General features: G+C 34.8%; 2 protein-coding genes across 2 annotated transcripts; one reads left to right on the forward strand and one right to left on the reverse strand.

Moving 5' to 3' along the window:
• Nucleotides 1-704: 704 nt before the first annotated feature.
• Pvf1 (PDGF- and VEGF-related factor 1) lies at nt 705-21,189 on the forward strand. The gene is made up of 7 exons (XM_018513694.1): nt 705-1,005; nt 4,462-4,570; nt 7,824-8,032; nt 8,146-8,247; nt 9,456-9,637; nt 10,824-11,429; nt 21,179-21,189. The coding sequence occupies exons 1-6, from the start codon at nt 775-777 to the stop codon at nt 10,978-10,980; spliced, it is 990 nt and encodes a 329-aa protein (XP_018369196.1). The 5' UTR covers nt 705-774; the 3' UTR covers nt 10,981-11,429; nt 21,179-21,189.
• LOC108765127 (uncharacterized) lies at nt 4,847-7,854 on the reverse strand. Its single transcript, XM_018513693.1, has 4 exons — nt 7,809-7,854; nt 6,726-6,977; nt 5,983-6,524; nt 4,847-5,781 (listed from the first exon to the last, which is right to left on the reverse strand). Exons 2-4 carry the CDS (start codon nt 6,968-6,970, stop codon nt 5,306-5,308), a joined length of 1,263 nt encoding a protein of 420 aa, XP_018369195.1. The 5' UTR covers nt 6,971-6,977; nt 7,809-7,854; the 3' UTR covers nt 4,847-5,305.
• Nucleotides 21,190-23,124: the final 1,935 nt, after the last annotated feature.

The following is a 23,124-nucleotide window of genomic DNA, read 5'->3' on the forward strand; positions in this document are numbered from 1 at the left end:
TTATCGTTGGATAAGATCTTAGGAATAAATGTTTCATACATAATTATATAAAAAATTGTCATATTTTATATAAAATATATCCACATGTATAACATTTTTTCCCTGGGATTCCAAAAGAGAAATAAGTTCTATTTTTCAAATTTTGATTTCTTTTTGTAAATCGAGAGGTGGGCAAACTGGATGTTACATTTACTACAAATTATATCTTCCGGTGTCAATCTTATTAAAATAAAAGAATTACAATAATGAAACAAAATTGAAGTAATACAGTAAACAAGCACAAGATATAAAGTTATTAAAAAAATGCAATATAAATTTATTCAAAACTAATAACAATTGAACCAATAATAACATTGTAATCGCTCGTGTTTCTCGTGTCGAAAACGCACTTGGCGGTAATAAATAAAGTATGACGCGCTTTCTTCTCAATTTCACGTAAAAGCACTCGAAGACGCGAATCGATCGCCTACGAAAAGTCATACCGCTTATCTCCGCCGGCCGCACGACGATTCGTGCGACACGCAGCGTGAGTGAGCGCGCTCGCTCGCCTATGCGTGAGGCAAGAAATAAGCGCGCGGGACGTGTTCGTCTCATCAGTCGATCGCGGTGCGGGCGCTCGGATACGCTCAGGTGTGCATCGTCGCGTGTCGAAGTCAAAAATCCGACTCATCGGCAGACCGAGCCGGTCGGCGGCAACCGAGTGATCGTTAGGAATAATTAAAGACGACGTCGACACCTTGTGCCTGTGAGGAGAACGAAGCCGAGACGTCAGAAATGCAATCGCGAATCATCGGCACTTCATTCGACAGCCAGTCGCCGCCGCATTTCATCGCGAGGATGCTCGTTCTCGCGATTGTCTGCGGCGGATTCCTCCTGGGACAAGTCGATGCGCAGTATCATGACGATCCCGATCATATAGTCTTCCCCGGACCAGTCGGCTCGAGATCGAGGGACAGGGCCCTTGATAATGAGCCCGCGAGGGGTTCCGCAGATGACAGCGATACGGTAAATTGGTACAGATTGACCCCGCCTCTGAATTAAGTCCGCGCGGTGTTGCTTGAAATTTAAATTGATTTGAATAATACCAGTTTCTTTTTCGGAGCGACCTGCGTCGAAAGATCGAAAAGACAAATGTTGATTTCTATACGAAAAGAAAGGTTTCATGCTAAAGTATCTAACAATTTTGCCAAATGAAATCAAATTAAATCAACAAAAGGATTCAACAAGAGTAGCATTTTGATGGGACCAAGCAGTTTTTATAGTTGTGACAATTAGATATTCTGGTTGATTTCACAAAACGTCGTTCTTATTAATTCTTTTCTTGATTTAATCAGGATATTTTTCTCAGTGTATAGATCCGAAAATTATTTTGTTAGACTATCAAAATAATTATAGTTTTGGCAACCTGCGAGTGTTCTCTACATTGTTATTTCAAAATAATTATGTTAGGCGCTCAAGCGATCGGTAAAACATTTTTTACAGTCTATATAATTATTTGGATAGTTTAATAAAATTATTTTTAAATCTGTATCAAATCAATTTTTTAGATACTTTAGTAAAATTTTGTTTTTTGTGTATAGTTTGATATAACTAATACATTTATTAGCGGGATATCATATATCTATTTTTGTTGATTCTCTCGACACAGATGATATCTTATTATAATCTCTCTAATTCTCTTTTTACTTGATCTTCAAACATGACGCGCGTAAATCAGTGACGCGGTTGTAACACTTTCGTTTCCAAGACTCACTTTTCGCAGTGAGACCGAAGCCATGTCGAAGGCTGAATTTGTCAATGTCGAGGTGAAACAATCGCAACGTGCGACACGGTTGTGATTCTCGGCACGATGTAAAACGTATCGCACGTCATCTTGCATTTGTGCAAATACCGGATCGATTAGCCTCGAAAGTTCTGCTGCTATTTTCTTTCAATGCGCGCATTATTACTAAATCGCGACAAGAAATGCAAGTAATAGTCCGATCCAAAAAATCTTTAGATCTGTTAGCTGCATTGGAAGTTGTTCTATATTTGTTTTATTTCAACTTATTACATCAGTGTACACCAATTCATGCAGAAAATTCTTCGAAAAAGAACTCTCTCTCTCTCTCTAGGCGCAAAAAATACAACGTGGAATAGTAAATCCACGTGCAACTGAGTAAACTAATTGCTGACTTGGGAGAAATCGTTATATCAATAGTAGCTGTTGGGCTTTATACGATAATTACAGTATCGTCACCACAGTACCTCGCTGAGTCAGTAGAGCGAAATCGAGGCTGCGATTAATAAAACATAACGGCGCCTAAGCGTTAAACCGAAGGCACAGCCTTGCTTCCTGGCAAGGTCGAAACCAGGGTTATTCCGACGAGTCGAGAGCCACCTTTCATTAAGGAAAATACCGCGACCATTCGCGGTCGTTATCGCAAAGTCGTTCGTTTCTCATGAAAGTTCTACGAGATTATAAGCGTGCGCAGATTTGGATATATCTCAAACACGCGAAACGTGCTCGAAAGTCGAGACCAGAACGGGTTCAGAATGCCGCAGTTTCTTGCGCCGAGGATTGTCATTTCCAGGAAAACCATAGAATGTCTGCAAGACGCGGAATTTTCGATAATGCAAAACGCGTCCAACCTGTTTTCCAAATCCCATGAGGCTGCGTTTACGCTCGCATGAAGAATTATGTATTTGCTTCGAAATCAAAGTAGCAACATTACTTCCGGAGCCTATAGGCATTATACATTTGTTGCACAAAGAGCTGCACTCGTTTTCCATAGATAATAATAAGGTTTACATTCACACTTCTTTTATCGAAATAGCGCATATTTATTTCTGTGATTCTATTATAGTGTATGTAATGTAAACTAGAGGTATATACTAAATGCGTGCTTTATCGATGAAAGTAAGATGTGAATGTGAATGTATTTCATGAGATTTCGCGTTAAAATTCCAGAGTACATTCTTAAACTAATTTTGTATCGATCTCGTTTCTGTTCACAAATTTAAATTTCGGCTAATCAAAAATTATTCTTTTGGACGAACTAAACTATGGAATGTACATATCCGATTTAATGAATACGTGAAATATTTGCTGCTAACAATAGGTTAATATAATAGATGCTAATGCTTAAGTCTCAAAGTGCTCGTTAAATTTGTATAAGTTATTTGCTTGTTTTTGATAACTGTAGTATAGTGATTCGTTCTAAAAACCTGTTTAAATAGTGATATCGAAGCTAAAAGCGATCTAACATCCATTTAAAGCAGTGGTTATGACTAATAGAATAACTATGCAAAGTCCCAAAGCTGATATATGTATGTACCTTTAGTTACGGATACTTATCGATCTGATATCGATTTCTCTTCCACACATATGTTACTAATAATTTTTTAGCAAAGAGAACAATTAAAAAATTATTCCAAAATTAAATTTTATATACATATAAACTAACATATTTTATATACAACGTGTTATAGATTGCAACAAATCGAGATCACTGTTGATTATGAAACAGAAAGATACATTAAAATTTGATTGTTTTAATCTAAATACAATTGATGTGAAAAAAAAGGCTTAATAGAAAGAAGCAAATCTATTTTTGTCTTAAAATTTGAATTTTTGTGTAAGGTGGATCATTGACCGACATTTGTTTTATCATTTACTTCATAGTCACACATGCATATCTCGAGTATCTGCGATCGAACAGGATGACTCACAATCTGCGGGAATACCCCGAGGAATTTAATTTTATATTTATTCTTTTAGTCAATATTTATGAGATTATATCTAGGAAAGAAATAATCGTGATTATTCTAGCCAGGTATGATCCATTAAGATTTATCGATTCTTTATTTTTTTCTAATCTTGCACGTTCGAATCGAAATGAGTGTTCTTAAGAAAATTCTATTTTATATTTATCTTAGCACATCAAGTTTTCCAATACAGCTAACGCAAGAAAATTGCTGACCGCAGATTAATAAAGCAACTGCATGGAAAGAATGGTTTTGCAACTAACTCGAGCATTTTACATAATTACTTTTTCAGTCCAACAAAATTATTTTTAAATCTGTATTTATAGTTAAATTTTTAGATACTTCAACAAAGTTGTTAGTTACTATTTCTTCAATTTTATAAATGTAAATCGCAACAATATAAGTTTAGGTTCTTTTAAAAACCTAAATTTATATGTATTGTTACATATGAATATTATCACTAAAACTCTTGAATATTAAATTTTTCGAAATACAGCATACGGAATAGAATACAAGAAACTTGTTAACCGCAAATTTGTTAACCTAACAAAGTATTTTGAAACAACTTTTATTTTCGATAGCTTTCGACCACAATCTCGGATTTTCTGCTTGGTCATATAAGTCGCAACTTATGACCCAGTGTGATCTGTGTTTAGAAGATAATCTAATCTTCTAGCAATATATATAATATATATGTAATAATTTATTTTTTAGATACCGCTCGATTTAGCAGCTAGATTAAATACGATAGATTCGTTGGAGGAATTTCTGGAGCTTCTTCACGGTGTTACACACAGCGAAAGGAGTTTCTCGTTTATGACTAGTAAGTACAATTCGATACTGCGTTATCTTTCTTACTAAATGCAAATATAAATAATGCAATGGTAAATAATAATCTTGAGGAAAACTCATCGTAGATAAAAAGGAGTTAACCAGGTTTACTCTTTATTGAATAGAAACATCAAGGATAAAAATCTTATTATTATAATTATAAAAAATTAGAAAATACGTTGCCAAACAAACATTTGGAAATATATTGATGTTATTTATCATGTTCCAACATCTCGTACAATTAAATACATTACAATTATCGTAGGGAAATTAATAGTTTATAAAGATACAAATAAAGACATCGCGATAAGATTAGTATTTTATCACCTAAGCAGAAACATAAATTAAATCGCGGCGCGGTAGATCTCTTGATTATTCCGTTGTTTATACAAACGCGTAATTATCATTGTAAACTGAGATCATGTCGTAACGTAAATCATATGTACAAATTTTGATACTTTCAGTGCATGTGGATTAAATACTGTGTAATTATAAAATAAATATTGCATGCTTAAAATATATTTTTCAACCTTGCAAGAGTTAAATGATTTTTCGATTAACACAGGAAACAGCCTTTCCGTTACAAATGAAAATTCGCGTATCCGGCCAATTGATTTCCCTAACGATGTTATCTAACCAAGAGCAAATACGTGCAATCATCGTCATTTGGCCACAAGCTTGTGCGATAGTTTTATATTGTTATTTCTTGTGTGTTAAGTGTATTAACTTAGACCTTCGAATAAACGATCTCATGAATTTGATACATGACATTAAATGGTTTTTTATTTGGACAATCGGAAATCAGTTTATTGTTGACGTAACGCAAGCCAAAATGCATATTAGGATTTTTTTTCGCTATTTCAGCCTCGAAACATTTTAAAAAATTTTCGCGATCCTCTAAGAAGTTTAAAGGTTGTAGGTAACCACCGAAATGATTTACATCCGGTATTGAGGTATTGCTAATTTGAATCGCCTCTTCTAAACTTAGCAATTTGCTTTCCTGTGTTTTATCTGTATTGTGACATACCTTGGTCGAAAGTTCCGATTTGCGAGCAACACAAGCATTTTTCTGTGCATTATGGCATTTTCTAGCAACCTTCGACGAATCGACATTATTTAGAAGCGAATACGTGATCTGCAGCTTGCATTTTCGTATCCAGGTTTTCTTTTTAATCAATGAATTTGACCAATGATATAGAGAATCTAAAAAATATAATTTAACATTTCTAATATTTATATTATTGGCAAAATATATAAAAATTATTTCTGTAATTTCATTTATATGTAATTTATATCTTTTTATATAAAGTTCAATTTAAAATATTCTAGAGAGCAATGTCTGAACAATAATAAAATATTATATGTATCCATCTGATAAATATTTTTAATTAAATTTATTTCTACCTGTTTGTGTATTCATTCGTATTAATTTTATTTCTCCATTCGCTTCCAGGTACTTATTGTTAGTCGTGTTAGCTTCAGCAGTAACAGGTCCATCTCCTTGATCACACTCTCTGTTGATGGCTCTGACGGTTGGTGCCATTTCCTCTTTCAATTTTATCCTATTAATGTTCTTGCTGACGATAGGCTGCGACTCGGGCTCGAAAAGATTATAGAGATCGCCCCCGTTAAGATCATAACTCTGATTATCCATCTCGGCGATTGCACTAAATTTGTTTTGATGCACGTCGATATTGGCATTCGTATTCTCAAGATCTGTTAAAATTAAAGTTTTTAGTTTTCCTATACATTTTTCATCTTGAAATTTACATCCGTTAGAAGCTGCTTCATGTATGGAAGTTGCATCGTTCGCATTGCTTTTCTGGTCATCACAATCTTTCACGTGGGTCGTTGACATTTCAGTCTCGTGTGAAGAACGAGCCGGTAAATAATCGCTCGTGTAAGTTCCACAGCTATTGTTCTGCTCTAAAGACCGTTTTATCTTCCTACGCAAAAAATATAGGTATGTGCGTGAGACCATCTAATAAGTATTAAACTACCTCAAATGCATTTATTGTGCACGTATCTAATAATAACATGTATGAACTAATTTTTTGAAAAAGATGTCGATTTTATAAACTTGGACAATGTAACTGATAAATGCAATTGTGAGTATACGCGTAACTTATTAATCTCAATGTCCTCACCGATTCGACTGTTTGCTTTTGTGAGGGATACCGGAAATTGGCATAATATCAGAAAATGTGTGAAAAGATTCCGTTTTATTGAACAGCATAAAGGCAGTTACTTTTTTTCTTCCCGTAATCACGTTTCCGAACCATTTGAGTACTACATCCTCTGCAAGATGATCCTTAAAACCGGGAACCATTCCATCGACCAACATGAAATAATAGTTTGCAATTGAAATTGCTTCGGCATGTTCATCGACCATTTTCCGCCTTAAAAAAATAATCCTATTTAAAAAAATAATTGTTATCTCTAGAAAGAATCTAATATCAATTTAATAATCAACTTCTAATTATATATATATAAATATATGATTTCGTTTATTTCTTAACAAGCTAATACTGTTTTAATAACATAACTTGTTACAACTGATAAATGCTACATTAATTCTTACAATAATAAATACAATATGGAAAGGATAATTTTTCTAAAAATTTAGTTGATACAGGTCTAAAAATTATTTTTTGAATCACCAAAATAATTATATAAGATGTTGAAAATAATCGCTGCAATGTCAAAATTTTCGCAACACTGCTCATCATGCTTAAAATCCAATTTATAACGTGCTCTTTATTTTCTATTTCTTACTTTTTACATTTTTCTTTGCGTTTTATCGACATCATGTTTCTTGTCTCTTCCAAAGTTCGTCAACTTTATCTTGAGTGACAGAAAATGAAGAAACAAGATAAGAGACAAAAAGACAAGAGGTAAAAAGCAGTAAAAGCAAGAAACAGGAAGCAAAGTGCATATTGTACATTAGGTTTATGTGTTTTATATATATTATTCTGATAATTCAATAAAATTATTTTCAGATTTCTATCTAGATACATTTTTACATACTTCAGAAAAATCGTACTTTTCTTGAAGACATTTACAAGACATTTGATAATTAATATTATTTACTTGGAAATTAACACATCCAATAGCTCGTTAAAGTTTTCTACGTATTACGAAACATATTTTATATTACGTAAACTGGAGACTATGTCATACTTCAGCAGTGTAAAAAGGAAAGTTTTTTCGATTACGTTTAAGATACAAACAAGGATTCTTTCCAGGTAGATTCGGAGGCGAGGAACGATCGAACGCATTGATACCAGTGCCAGCCAAATGCATGCCTGAGCTGCAACTCGTTTCTCTAAAACTGGACGACGATCCTTCGACGTTCGTCTTCCCACTCTGCACACGGATCAAAAGATGCGGCGGCTGTTGCATTAGTCCTCTGCTCTCGTGTCAACCAACAGCTACGGAGATGCGGAACTTCGAAGTAATCGATCGTTACTGAGTTAAAGAGCACGAACGAAAATGTGTATAATATTATGAGCAATCAACTCGAGAAAGAGTAATAATTGAATATGTTTTCTTTTACGTTGTCTTAAGGTGATCGTGACGTCGCTGGTCGATATGAAATACCGGGGACGACAAATTGTGCCGGTGGAGGAGCACACTAAATGCAAGTGCGACTGCAAAATCAAGGAAGAGGTAATTTGATGGCGATCGATAATTGGTGGTTAATTAATGCCTTGCTGCTTAACCGGGCCGTGTCATTTATGAGTTTCACACCTCACACATCGTCTCGTCGTTCATTGTTTCTCACGCGATTTATATGCATGCACATATGTGTCACTTGAGGACGATTTACGTCAGCCGGCCGGCTGAAAGGAACACGGGCTCCGTTTCCAAGCATCTCAACAATGCACGAAAATTAGAAAGAGAAATAATAGGCATTTCAAAGGCGTGAGTCACATTTTCCACGTGTCCATCTGCATCCCCGCTCGTCCTTCGAATGTATTGCGAAATTGACGTTTCAATTACTTGGGATATTATGTAATCGCAGATACAAAGAGATGCAAAAGATATAAAAAAAATTCTAAGATTTCTCTCTAAAATATGTGTTAGTAAGCATTAAGATCATTTGCGCGATGTTCAATGTACACAATACAATATTTAAAGATTTATTACATGTATTTTTTAACAAAATGAATTAAAATTATAGATTTTTCTATATGTATTTGTTTTTTATTGTATTTGAAAATAATACAAAAAGTTCAACGGCGATCAAAAACCTGGATCGAAAATTATTTCAATAACAAGATATATATATATATAATATTCCAGCAAACGTTAGTTATCGTCAATTTATTTGCTGAGATTTTTTTTATATGAAAAGCATATATCTCTAATTCCATTTTGCAGAGAGTATACACCTGACAAATCCTTGATCTGAATTATGAAATGAAATGGACACAAAAGTTTAAAAACAGGACATAATGAGCTTTTTGGGCATCTCATAAGACGTCTTATGTCCTTTAAATTTTATGTTGTCAGGAATAGTTCAGATTAAGAACGCATTAGATGTATATAGTCTCTGCAAAAAAGTGACTGGAATTGGCAATTTATACTTTTCCATATAAAAATTTGTCTGAGAAACAGCTTAAAATTATTTTTGCGAAAATGTTTTACGTCTTGATTTTGGTCTTTGGTTGTCTGAGAGGCTAAGGTCGTTTCTCAATATACCAATTTCGCTGATTGCTACAATTGTCGCTTCCTTGCAACGTGCGCGAACGCTCGCAAAGTGTGTCAATGCGGAGGACAAGTGAAATTCAACCGTGTTTGTACGAGTATGATAAGTGTTGACACTCTTTTTCGTCGATGATTCATGCCATGTCGTTTTTCCTTGTTGCTTTCAGCACTGCAACGATAAGCAATATTACGAGCCGCACAACTGCAAGTGCGCCTGCAACAATGTGGACGAGGAGGAAAAGTGCCTTAAGAATGACACGAAGATCTGGAACTCGACTCTCTGCGTTTGCATGTGTAGGACCATCGAGCCATGCACCACCGGATACTACTTCAACCCCAACACGTGCAGGTGTGAGCCAACAGAATAGAGGACTATCTGCTAAAGGAATAAGGCGCTCTCCTTTTTCATTGCACGTCATTACTTAATCATGATTTGCGAACGCACCGATTTATTTCTCGTTCACCTAAATATTCTGAATTTATTTCAATCGTCCACTTCGTTTTCTGCACGAATTTTCGCAAGTTTTATGGGCCTCCTACAATAAGCCGCAAGTCAGAACGTCAGAAGTCTTAACCAGTCTTAACCAAGTCGTTCAAGTTGGCTATTGGCCAACTTCACCGATTATGACTTAAGATCATTTAGAACTTGCGGCTTATTGAAGGCCTATTACTCTTTTCTCCTTATGCTTTACACGCGATTCTATGTATGCGATTCTAATATTCGCGCTTTCCTTCTATCTCGTACGTATAGGTATTTGCACGTGAGCGAAAGCACTTTCCGATTTCTTCACGTCGATGTCTTTCACTGAACGACATAATTCGCCAGACATTTTGGGTGACAATGAAATGAAAACTTGCTTCTCGTCAAAAGTTTCCTCATTGCTTAGTCATTAACTCTTCATTACTCGCGAGGGATGTCCAGAACATTCCAGCTTTATAAATTCGTTAAATTTATAAATGATATTTATATATATTATATTCATTATATTCATTATATTCATTATTATTTTTATTATTAGCAAAAATTATTTCACAATTAAGGCTATATTCTCTCCAAGAAAAATTTTACTCAAATTATATAATAAACGTAACATGCTGCTACATTTTTATTGAGTAAAATTTTTAATTTTTATCTAAAGGATGTATAAAATATGAATTTTCATTTAATCGTAAAAGGATAAAAATTTAGATATAATGCTGAGATATTAGAAACATCATAGACGAGCAATTATAAAAACCACGCGAGTAATGTAAGGTTAAACTAAAACGGCGTATACTTCATATGTGATGTATATACACTTAACTAATATCTATAATAATGTAACACTCTGGAGACGGAATATATTTGTATTCTACTAACAACGATTGCCGCTTTAAATAAATCGTTAAAAAAATAACGACAAAAATCAGCAGAACTTTATGAAAACCTAAGATTGAGAGATTGTGAAGTGTTCTACATTTTCAATTCACGCAATTTGGCACGATATTACAGCACATGCTCCATAATTATTGGCATGTAACCGCAAATGTTCCAGATGTGGACCGATAATGTTGTCTAGACCAGTAAACAGGTTTGCGCCGACGAATTACAATTTCACTGACCGTCAACCAGAAAACAGGCGAACGGTGATAATCCCTTTGGACCCATCAGATCCCAGAAGAAAACACAAGGAGGATCCTGAATACAAGTGACAAGAATTCAGACGGACACGCGACGGATTACAAGACTGCTAAAACGATATATAGTTAATTTGTTAATTTCTTTATTACATAAAGACGAGACGCCTCAATAATTCCATACCTGGGAACTGAAAGAGTTGAATATATATATTCTCTCAATTTTATAATTTAATTGTCATAATTTTATCATGATGCAAAATATGTTGCAAATTCTGTAACTTTTTTGTTTCTCATGATTGTAATATATATATAGCAATGAGCAATTTCTTCTGCGATTTAGTAGTAAAAGAAATATTACACTTATAGTTCTACCTCCAAATCGCAGAATGACATGCTTTTCTAGTTCCAAGGTGTTTTCGTACTAAACTATTGTATGTTGACTGAAAACAAATTAGGTCAAAGACATTGTGATATAATAAGAAAATGACCGCCACAAGATCTTGTTCATGTTATTTCTTTTTGTATTTATAGTTACGAAGATGAACACACTACTTGTTATTTGCCTTTATCATACGTGACATAGCAATAAATTTATAACATGTGTGACACATGCAGGATTATCAATTACATCACATATATTCGTTAATTAGTATTTACATCTAAATCATATTATAAAATTCTTGATATTAATTACAATTGGACAAATACGATTGTTATACTCAATTATTGTTCCTCTCTGATTGATGTAGAATTTATATCTTCTGTATTTATCGCCTTTTCACGTCTCTCAGCGTTGTACAAATATGTAACAACAGCAGTGTTCGCACTCAGAATGTTGCTGTAGCTTTCACTGATAGATTTAAGAGAGTTGGTTACTTTATCTAAAACATAACACAATTATATATATTAACATATAAAATCATATCATAGAATTTCAATAAGAAATATCAATTATCTGTAAGACATTTCCTATAAAGTTCTTCTTAGCTTATAGATACTTTGTTCTATTCCCATATTATCTTTCCCATCAAATTGTTATAGAAATCTCAACGAGACAAGTTTACATCTCAATTAACATATAAAATTATATCGTAGAATTTCACGTCAGTAAGAAATATAAATTATCTACTAAACATTTCTTATAAAATTCCTCTAAATGAACTATGAAAATTTCTACTATCTCATTTTATTCCCATTATTCATTCCATCAAAATGTCAAATAAAATCACATGAGAGAGAAGTTTACATCTTGATCAATATGCAAAATACCGTATAATATATAATTTCACGTTATTGGTAAGAAATAGGAATTATTTACAAACCATTTTCTATAAAATTCCTCTAAACGAGCTTTCTAATACTTCATTCTATTCCCATTATCCTTTCTATCGAACTGTTATAGAAATTACACGAGAGAGAGATTTATATTTTGATTAACTTACCGATAGAAGACACAATGTCGAAGATAGCTGATTCCTTTGTGGACTTTATCCGTTTTACTCCTTGTTCTTCCATTATGTCACCTTGGCATTTCACGCCGCTGTCAGTTATTACACTCGATCCGTGATATTTTCATAAAACCTCAAAAAGCTTGTCTGTTGACATCTACGCGATGGTCGTGATGTCGTGATGTCAACAGCTGAGAAAAGGCGCGAAAGCGATTATCGCCAGCCGCGCGGCGCCGCCATGTTGCATGCGATTGATCAAGTGCACGCTTGCGCAGGTATCGAGTGTGACATATCGACGACAATGACAAGTAATTTTTAAACGACGATAGTTACAATATTACGTAATATGATTTATAAAGGGAAATATTCAATCAGTTAAAAAAAAAGTTGCTCTCTTGACAAGCTTAGTGATTGTCCTTGTTACGTGCAACGTTTCTCTCTATCCTTCTCTCTCTCTCTCTCTCTCTCTCTCTCTCCTTTCTCTCTTTCTACTCGAAAGGTCACATTCCTTTTTCCCTTTCCAATATCGTTTACACTCGCGAATGCTTTACTTGTGCAATCAACGGAATAAAAAAAGTGATAACAATAAATATTTATCTTTTTTAAAGCTATACATTCAATATATATGCACACGTGATCTTTATTTTTCGCTCACTTATCCTGTGCGAGAAACATATAAATAGCATAATATAAATGTTATTATTTATAAAAATTATACTTTTTTGTTAATTATTAAATTGAGATTATTTCATGCAATTGTAACGACTAATTTTTAATAAAAATCTCATCAGTTGAACAAAGAGAAAATCCGTTTTAGTACATTAAGAGTCATCTAACGGATTCTTGAGCTATCAGTCAAATACTGTAACTCATCTTGTGCTTGATAGATGGCATGTTAATCCAAAAACGTAGACGATATAAAGGTTATTTTTAGACGCTGAGTATGGCTACGTAGTGATGCTAAACTTTGGAGTAGGCGCGTGAATTTAACTAACAACGGTAGTAGACGCATTCCAGTTTTGGCCAATACTTTTTTGTACGTATATGTATCATAATTAAGTAATAATTAATAAGAAAAACATTCTCGAATTCAGAAAGTTGTTCATTCAATTTTGTTTCTGATTCTGAATTATGATTTATATAGATATTTTTAATTTTCTCCGAATCGCTAATTGTGTGTTTCTTCTACAAACATTTCTCTGATTCTCATTCTTACCAAAATTTTTTTAAAAATCCGTATTATATATTTCTTGCAATGTATATTATAAATACTAACAATGAAAGACATGCGATGTTTAATTATGTTAGTGATGAAGAAAAGATAAATGTAAGTGTGCTGCACGCTACAATCATTTAGATTATACAAACGTAATTGAATTTTATGGAATATATGTATATACATGTATAAAATATACATATATATATACATATACAATTATAATTTATAGGTAGCGCGTCATGGTACTTATATCTTTGGTATAAAAAAATAGCATCAAGGAAAATATATGTAATAAAAAAATAATACGATAATACCGATAAAGTGGTAGATATGAATAAAAAAGTACGACAAAATGATCAGAATGCGACCATTTTTGGGATAATTGCCGACATATTTCGCCTTAACATAAATTTTAATCGTAATTTTTTAAAGAAATGGGATTTTAATAAACTTTAATTTGTGGATCTTCTACATAAAAATTTCGACATAAAAGTTTATTGATTTATTATATTATTTTTATTTGTATCTCTGTATTAAGTATTATATTTTTATTACAATTCAATTAAAGTCATGCATGTTTCTTTTAATATTTTTATAGTATGTAGATTTGTAAAATAAAAAATATTTATAGACATTATACAATATAGATATTATAATATATATAGTATATATAAAAAGATTATTAAAAGAGTCCGCGTTTAATATTCTTATTTACGATATTCTTTATTTTTGGTACGCAAGTAATTAATCACGCACAATGTCAGGATTAAATTACTACCCTCTGTTGCAAGGTTATTCCCGATTATTTATAGCATCTTCGAAATTCCACGGAAGCCGAAGATCGTGTCGATCGGCATGGACGGTTAAATGGCAATTTTGTAATTAGAGGTTTTACAACCGACCCCCGTGCTGCTCGCGCTGATTACAGGCTTGAATTTCGGATATTTTTACCACGCATAATTGATTCGCGTTCGTGATTTAATGATAAGAGCACGGACGAAACTACGTTTCTTCATTACGATTACATCGCGGCTGCGTATTCCCGACTACAATAGCGCGGAATCTCTATAAGAATCAGAATTAATCATACTCGCGTTTAAAGCTCGATTCCGCCCGGCGGGAATGATTATTATCTTGTGCCGGAATGAGTCCTTGCTTGTTAAAAGAAAAATCGGAATTGCTCTCGGTGCTTCTCCAGAGTCAATTACATTTAAAAAATATTAATTCAATATAATAAATTGTAATATATCGTATTCTATAATTCCTGTGCCAGTCTGTTAATATTAGTAATTACAGTGAGAGCAAAAATTATTCATACAAGGAAATTTTTTATTAAAAAAGTCTTATTTGTAGAAAATAAACATTAATTAGCTATTTTATACAATGAATACATTCTGTTCTAACATATATAAATGAGCTTCGCATGTATTTCTGATATTATAGCTAAATTTCTCGACTGTACGAATTATACTTTTTGAGCAGCCAAACAATGTAATTTTTAATTTTCGCTTATTTAAGATGATATATTTTCTATAATTAATACATATCTTTTTGGTATATATAATTTTAAGAAACGTACAGCCTATCTTATACTTTATGAATAAATTTTAATTGTCAATTATCCAGCAAGAAATAATCATCAATTAAACGTCGAATCGACGTCGAATTGGTATTTAAATCATCGTATCGATATCGATTCGACATCAATTCGATGACTCATTTCTCGCTGGATAATATTTAATTTTAAAAAATTAAGTTTTTTCAAAAATATTTTCTCTATACGAATACTTTTTGTACTCACTGTAAATATTACCAGCTGTTCTCTCTCTTTCTCATCTGCTGCCCTGACTATTGAATTGGTATGGTTTATTTCAAGTTAAGATTTTTATATGTTTGCATTTAAAATTGTACATTTACAAAGGCTGAGAGAATTAAAATTCGAGTGATATAAATAAACAGCTATATGTATATATACGCAAAAATATATTTATTAATTACAACACACACACGTATATAAATATATATATATATGTATATATATATATTGCTGCTTCATCTTGAAGTGCGGTGTGTGTGTGTGTGCTTCCGAACCAATTATTTATTACCAATAACACATACACATATAAATCTGTATATACATATATCGTTGCTTCATCTCGAGTGTCGCCTTCGAATAAATTCGGGGGACTTGGAACCGACGCGGTCGAGATTTGGTACGATACCCGCCGATTAATCATCGGGGTTCCCTGATATACACACTTAAAAGTTCCTGGCGAAAGGGACAGAGAAACGGTAGCCGACTCGGCCCGGTCGGCTCCAACCAGCTCCAACCGGCCATCCGTACCGCGGCGCCATTTTTTTGCGCCATCCGTTATAATTGCCGGGGCCTTGTCACTTTTGCCGTGGCGCGGCGCGGCCCGCGGGCCCCGCAGTGAGGTACCTGGTATGTGCGTTGCCCCTGCCCCTACCCCTCTCTTACACCGAGGCGGCTTCCTCAAAGAGACCCCGGCAGGGGGATGCGAAGAGAGGGATGTGCAACGAGCGAAGGACCAGAAATCAGGTGCACAATGTCGACTATCTCCGCAACTGTGGATATTCCTCTCGTCTCCTCCAATCGTTTCGAACGAGATGCCGATGTGTATAGACATACGACTCAATATTATATAGATTGAAACGGTTCGTAGCGCTACTTCATTTGTATCATGCTTACATTTTTTTTTTAATTTATCAATTAAATAAGGGAGAGTAGAGAAATTGCAGATAGGGAAAAAGTTAAATAGAACTGCCAATTAATAATTCATTTATTTATCAATTAATAAGTTTTTATTCAAAAGCATACTTTAGTTATTTATCTTTAAACTACGATAATTAACATTTATGTATTATCAATATAAACTCTAACTTTAAATAAAAAACGAATCCCTTACCGCGTCTAGAATCATCCACTGCCACGCGAATTTAGTATTGTCTTTTGTTTAAAATTATAGTTTATGTTAATAGTACACAAATGTTAACTATTGTAGTTTAAACTGTTTAAAATTAATATCCTTTGAAAAACAAACTATAAATGATAAATAATTATCGGTTCTATTATATTTAACTTTTCCTTTAGATATTGGTAATTACCCAATTAATAGTTTTAATAAATTTACGATATATAAATTGATGTTTTTTTGTTATTAATAAGGAAATATTGATAATATTGATATTCAATCGTCAACGGATTCTCTCGGAGCTTCAACGGTGCTCTGGTTGGTTTCGCAAACCGGGTAACACTTAAAATTCAAAGGCGATCGGCCGGCCAGTGCCGGCAAAAACTCGTGCCTCGCCTGCGTATTTTACGCCACTTTCTTGCGTGTACGCACGCGTGTAGGTATCTCCCTCCTTGTTTCCTCTCTCTTTCCTTCTTTCTTTCTCTTTTTCTCTTTCTCTTCCTCCTATTACCGCGATCTCTCTTCAAGGACTGCTGCTGCACGGATGGTCCAGTCCAGCGACAGAGGAGCCGGCGAAGAGAAAAGTTCGAAGATCGTAACACGGTAGCTCGAGCAACAAGGCGGTGGGTTTAAATCACATTAAAGCATGTCTAGGCATCTCGCGGGCCATAAGCCCGGATTATGGACGTCGCTCGCTCTCTGGACGTGAGAAATTCCACAAAGTAACCCGACGTTACCATAGGGATCGGTCGATGGAAGACGATCTACGAATGGCTGTGGCGAAGGGATTGTCGAACGTTTCGTACATCAAATTTTGCGTTAGGTGTTTACATTATTGCTGAAACGCTACGTACTATCTATATAGAAAAAAAAACGGTTTTGTTGAAGTATTTAATTAAAGTTTTGTTAAGTACAGATCTGAAAATAATTTTGTTGAATTATAAAAATAATTATGTAAGATTCAAGCTGGTTGCTCCAAAATTTGTACAGCATTAATTATGCTTGAATTTCTTATATTATTTTGAAAATTTAACAAAATTATTTTCAGATTGGTAGCTGAATTTTTAGATATTGCAGCAAGATTGTTCTTTCTATTGTATGGAAAAAATTTTGCTAAAGTATCTAAAAAGTTAGATACAGATCTAGAAATAATTTTATTTTATGAACCATTACGATAATTGTATATATAAAATGAAGCTAGTCGCTGGAATATGTTAAAACTTTTTGCGGCATTGTTATCAACGTTCAAGATCACAAAATTATTTTTATATCTGTACCTACTTGTCGATCGGCTCGGTAAAGTATACCTATAAAATTAAAAGTGAACATGTGAATCTAAACTAAAAATCTCGTTTTTGGCTCTGGTCTTTTACGTGGATTTGGAAAGTCCGATGAATCTTGCGCGAAAAGGAACCCATCAAAAGGATCGAGCTAATCAGCTATAAGAACACTATAATCAGTTGCTCGATACGACGAACACCCATCATCATCATCTTTCAAATAAAAAGAAGACATCGCACCGTCGAGGATACACTCACTTTCTTCCTGCTTGATTTGAAACCTTAATTGGAGCGGCAAAAGCAGTCCGTATCGAAAACACTGTAATCGGCAACTATTTTCCTGCCTAAAAAGCGATACCTGCGTTTCCGCAATTCGCCCAATGATGTCCGGGTTTCGTAAAAAGAAAAGGAACACGCGTACTCGCAGCTTTGGTGTTTCGTGAAAGATGTGATAGCACGTTACGCCCGTGGATTATGGTAGCGAGATAAATCGCCTGGCATAAATATAACGGCAGAAATGAGGCTCATACTCTCGACTCTTTTTTTTCACGCGTCGCATAAAAAGTTGCCTTCACCGAAATTACACCGGTATCGGCTCCCGGTTACCAACGTACAGAAGCATCGGGCCATCTATCTATCTACGAAGAAGGGGTAGGAATGGAAGGAGAGGGAAAGGGTGTAAGACGAGATAAAGTGGTCCTGTGAAACGTTACGAAACAACGTGGGCAGCAGAAAATGGCGTGGGCCGCGACTGTCCGAGACCAGGTGAAACGTGTTTGTACAAGATACGAACTGATAAGCCGTCACCGAGAGCTCAACAAGAGGGTTCGAGTCACCGGTTAAAGCCCATTAGGGAAAGTGCATTTATTACACTTTCCCTAATGGATGCTTGAAAAGACTTGTGATTCTCTTAAAAAATATCTCTACTTGAATTGTAATCAATTTTCTTTCATCGACGTTAGAAAACTATTAAGCATCAAGATCCGCTTCAGTCGAATACACGATTTTTTCTTTTATTTGTATTATTCACATAGTATTGATACATTTTCTTAGGGTAAGACGGTATAATTTTAAACATAGTTCATTTCGTTCAGAAATATACCATGTTCGAAATTGTATCTCTTTATCCTATTTTTTTTTATTTATTCTGTCTGGAAATTAGTATACTAATATAACTTCTTCGATATAACGCGTGCTTTCCTGTTTTCCGTCATAAAAAGAATAATTTTACTGAAATATCTAAAAATTTAGGAAGATACACAGATTTGAAAATAAGGATTTTATTAACTTTATTTCATACAATGTACCAATTTTTTTTATTACGATCATTTTCGGTTTTCATGAAGAAAGATATATAAGATATATAGAAATAAAACGATCCCCGACGTATAATCATAAAAAGTAGTTATGTTCTCCTTTTTAGATGAATGAACAAAATCATTCTTTTCGTGTAAGGATATACGTCATACATCATTACGATAGCGCTTGAAGCCCAACTGATTGTGAGATTTTATGGTGACAGATTCTATCCGACAAGTTAAGATCAAAATCTGATTTACAGTTTCACGGACACGATTTTATCGCGTTCACACAAGTACAAGTCTATTCGGAAATTAAACGTTCATAGGAAAAACTTATGCAACGACAGGCTCCGATACGTGCGTTAAGAAAGATCGTGAGCTCTTACGACTCGTTTCAACCATGAGCCAAATGAATCATAAATCGTGACGAAGGGATTATGAGAACAATACTCTTTCGTTATATACGCATCGCTGTCGCTGGAGATAATCGATGATCGTTCGCATAAAATGAAAAAGTCTATTTAAGGGGCTTCCATATAGATAGGCAAATCGAATTAGAGTAAATTGTGTCGCAAAAAGATCGCAGGGTGCATAACGAACACTTATCAAGACGATTCGAGATGGAGCAAGAAATGGAGTACGCGCGAGAGAAGTGCAACAGGAGCAAATCGATCGTTTAAGTCGGGATTCGAAGCGGATTACTGTTGAAGTAATAATAACGACCGAGATGATGGGTGTGCGTGCGTGCGTTCGGCTGTGTATATACATGATACACGAGTGTATGCCGAGACGATGACCGCGTGTGATGACTTCTGAACTACGCGGTCCACTTTTCCTCGGTACAGACGCGCGAGAAAGTCAACAGCGTGAACGAAGAAACGAGTTCTCTTTACGATAAAAATATCAAAATTAAATTTTAAAGTACAAATAAATGAAGAAAACCATATTCGGTCAAAGCAAATGTTGGCGCTTAATAATAATATTTCTGCATAAATCTTACAATTTCCAATTCGAATAAATTGCACGCCGATTTTTTTTATCAGTTTTGACATACAGTTCTAAACTGAAATTGACGTATATCGTTGTATCACAAATCAAATCACAAATTGACAATTTAATAATACAGATATTAATAAGCATCTTTAATTATTGTATAATAACTGGAACATATATATATGGGTCCTGGTCACTCAGAGAATGATATAAAAAAGTGTTTTCTGAAAAAAAAATTCAATGCGTTATATCTAACAAGATTTAAAAGCAATAAATCCTATCAATAATATTTTATATTTGTTTTTTTCAAATAAATAAAATAACCCTTATATCATATATGACATTAAAAGACTTAAAGAAAATAAAATAACAAAAAATTTTAATGGATTTTAAGGACTTATATGTTTCTTTAGCGCCACAAAAATATGTGCGAATTAAAATATTATAAAAAAAATTATTGCAAAAAATATTGTCCTTAAGCATCTCTCTTAATTGAAAATAAGAGAATAAAAAAAATAATTAAAATGAGAAAATATCACTGACTTCGATGTATACAAAAAAGAAAGAGAAGTTTAGAGAGATATTTTTTTGCTTTTCTACTAATATAAGTTCGATATAAATATTTGTTTTGATAGAAAATTATATCTTTGCATAGGAATCATTTTTCGTTACGTGGAATTAATGTCGTTGCGTAGAGCTCTACGATAAAAAGAGATATGGGAGAAGATAAAGTATAGCGAGGACAGAAAAGAGAGAAGCGGTCCCCGTTGACTGTGTAAAAATTGAAAAAAGGCGTAAGAGCGGAGGCAGCGTGGAGAAGTACCTGGGTGCCGAGAGGAGAGCGGGACAAAGAAACCTGCTGTTTACAGACTACTCGCGTCTCGTACGCACCAGCTGTAAATTACTACGTGTCCCAGCGTAATGCTAGCTTTTACTATTCCCAGGACGGGGCAGAGTATCTGAGATCTTTGGTATCATCGTACAAGAATGAGATACGCATGGAAATAGTAATCGCGAGTACGTCTGGACAGTAAATCAGGAAACGAATGAGACGCAGTCACATTCTGAAAATCGACGCTCTCACGGTGGTGTAAAGTAGGTATTTCTGCACTCTCCGAACTGATGTACATCCTGCGCAATAAATGGGAAGTGAAACATACGTTTGTTTTACTTCAACTTATTGTGTGCAGAATGTAAAAATAAAAACCAGTTCAGAGAATGCAGAAATAAAAACAGACCAATTACCAAATGCGATAATAGTAACCAACCGTTTGGTAATAATTGAAAATATATAAGAAAATATTTGGAAAAATAAAATTTAGTTAATTTTGGTTATATTGTCGAACATTTAATTAAAAATCTATCTCACTCAAGTTTTAGTAACTATCATCCAGGTGTAATAATCATTAGCAGACTTCTTTAGAGTGTATAGAGGAGCTATTCTCACGTCTCTCTTCGTTCCTTACGCGTGCCGAGCGAAAAGAGCGTGCGCGCGTGTCCAAACGTGCTCCGGCGTCGCTGATCATTCCTCCTTTATTCGCAATCAGCGAACGCACCGCGTGTCGAGGCTTCCATTCGACGAGACTACCGTTCATTACGCCTTCGTTACCGAGCCTCTTTCTTTTTCTCTAGCTGTCCGGCTTCAGTATTATGCGCCGGCTGCACCGATGACATTAATGATCCTCGCACAATAGGGAGTGTATGCCCCGCGCATTGTGCTGCTCTATGCGAAAGCCGACGCCGGACGCGCTCGCGGGATACTCGATAAGTGGCCGTTCACCAAGGAGATCGCCGATGCTCGTCCTTCCTTTTTGTCCCGCCTTCGCGTTTCTACGAGTCCCTCTTACAGCTTCATCGAATCTCGTTCTACCGCGCGCTGCCATGCCGTACCTATACTCTTCGTGTATCTCGCGAGAGATCCTCAGCAGTGTATGTTTAAGGACAGCACTCACCCACGCTCGTATCGAATCTCGTCGCATACGGAGCAGCGATACGAGCAATACTCTATTCAATACAATTTGCTTACGAAGGAAGAAAGCAAGAAAGGAAGAAACGCTGAAACGGACTTGAATCTTCCCCACGCAGCAAGAAAGAGTAAAAATATCGAAAAAAACGAGTGCACTAAAATAACTGCACTCAACATATATAGCCTACTTGTTCCGATTGTGAGAAAAATATCTGGTTGAAAATGAATCAGAAAATTCGGATTATATCAATCAGAATTCCAGTTATCTCAATTAGAATTCTAGTAGATTTAACTAACTAGAAAATTCTAATTCGTCCATTTCAATCATTTTCAACCAGAACCTAATTAATCCAACCAGATGTTTTTTTCTACGTACCGTTTGTTAAATCTTCACCGCATGCACTCATATAAATATTAAAAATGTCCCATATTATCAATTAATATTATAGAAATATTTTCTATTGTGAAACATTAGGTTTTAATGTCGGACTTACAATTAGCAAAATTGCAACACTTAGACTGTATAAAGTTCAATTATCTGATTCCCAAATGGATTAGAAATAATAACCGTGTTCGACCGGGCCAGTTCTGCTATATGTATAAGTTGTCGCGAATTATGTTTCAGTACGTAACAGTATGTTTCACAATCAGTAATATCAGTGTTAAGTTATGCAGACTACGTTTCTTCCTTTCGTATACATGGCATATAATAATTATCACAGACACCTTCTCAAATATAATTAGCGCATCCAGAGCGACGCGTCTTATGGCGAAGTGAATTTTACGAGCCGCGCAGTAGCATTTTTTTTCTGTTGACGTTAAATCAGTATAAAAGAGATAGAGAGAGAGAGAGAGAGAGAAAGGAAAAAAGGCGTCAACAACAGAGGGTGGCAAGAACGGGGCGGGAGAAGATTTCAAGAAGGGAATGATCCAAGAGATCGCGAGTTTTGTGGATCCGGATTCGACGGTCGAATTCGATCCTGCATCTCGCGTGTCGAGACACGCTTCGCTCAAGTGTGCTTCTCTTCTCTTCTCTTCTCTCTCTCTCTCTCTCTCTCTCTCTCTCTCTCTCAAGT

Source organism: Trachymyrmex cornetzi, unplaced genomic scaffold, assembly GCF_001594075.2.
Source record: "Trachymyrmex cornetzi isolate Tcor2-1 unplaced genomic scaffold, Tcor1.1 scaffold47, whole genome shotgun sequence".
In the NCBI taxonomy this organism is placed as follows: Eukaryota; Metazoa; Arthropoda; class Insecta; order Hymenoptera; family Formicidae; genus Trachymyrmex; species Trachymyrmex cornetzi.

Excerpts from the sequence above, each read along its gene's own strand:
- Pvf1 (XM_018513694.1), top strand. The coding sequence starts at position 775 with ATGCAATCGCGAATCATCGGCACTTCATTCGACAGCCAGTCGCCGCCG. Across the intron at positions 4,571-7,823 it reads GAGTTTCTCGTTTATGACTA|GTAGATTCGGAGGCGAGGAA; the intron begins GTAAGTACAATT and ends GATTCTTTCCAG. Across the intron at positions 8,033-8,145 it reads CGGAGATGCGGAACTTCGAA|GTGATCGTGACGTCGCTGGT; the intron begins GTAATCGATCGT and ends CGTTGTCTTAAG.
- LOC108765127 (XM_018513693.1), bottom strand. The coding sequence starts at position 6,970 with ATGGTCGATGAACATGCCGAAGCAATTTCAATTGCAAACTATTATTTC. Across the intron at positions 6,525-6,725 it reads AAAAGCAAACAGTCGAATCG|GAAGATAAAACGGTCTTTAG; the intron begins GTGAGGACATTG and ends TTTTTTGCGTAG. Across the intron at positions 5,782-5,982 it reads ACGAATGAATACACAAACAG|ATTCTCTATATCATTGGTCA; the intron begins GTAGAAATAAAT and ends TATATTTTTTAG.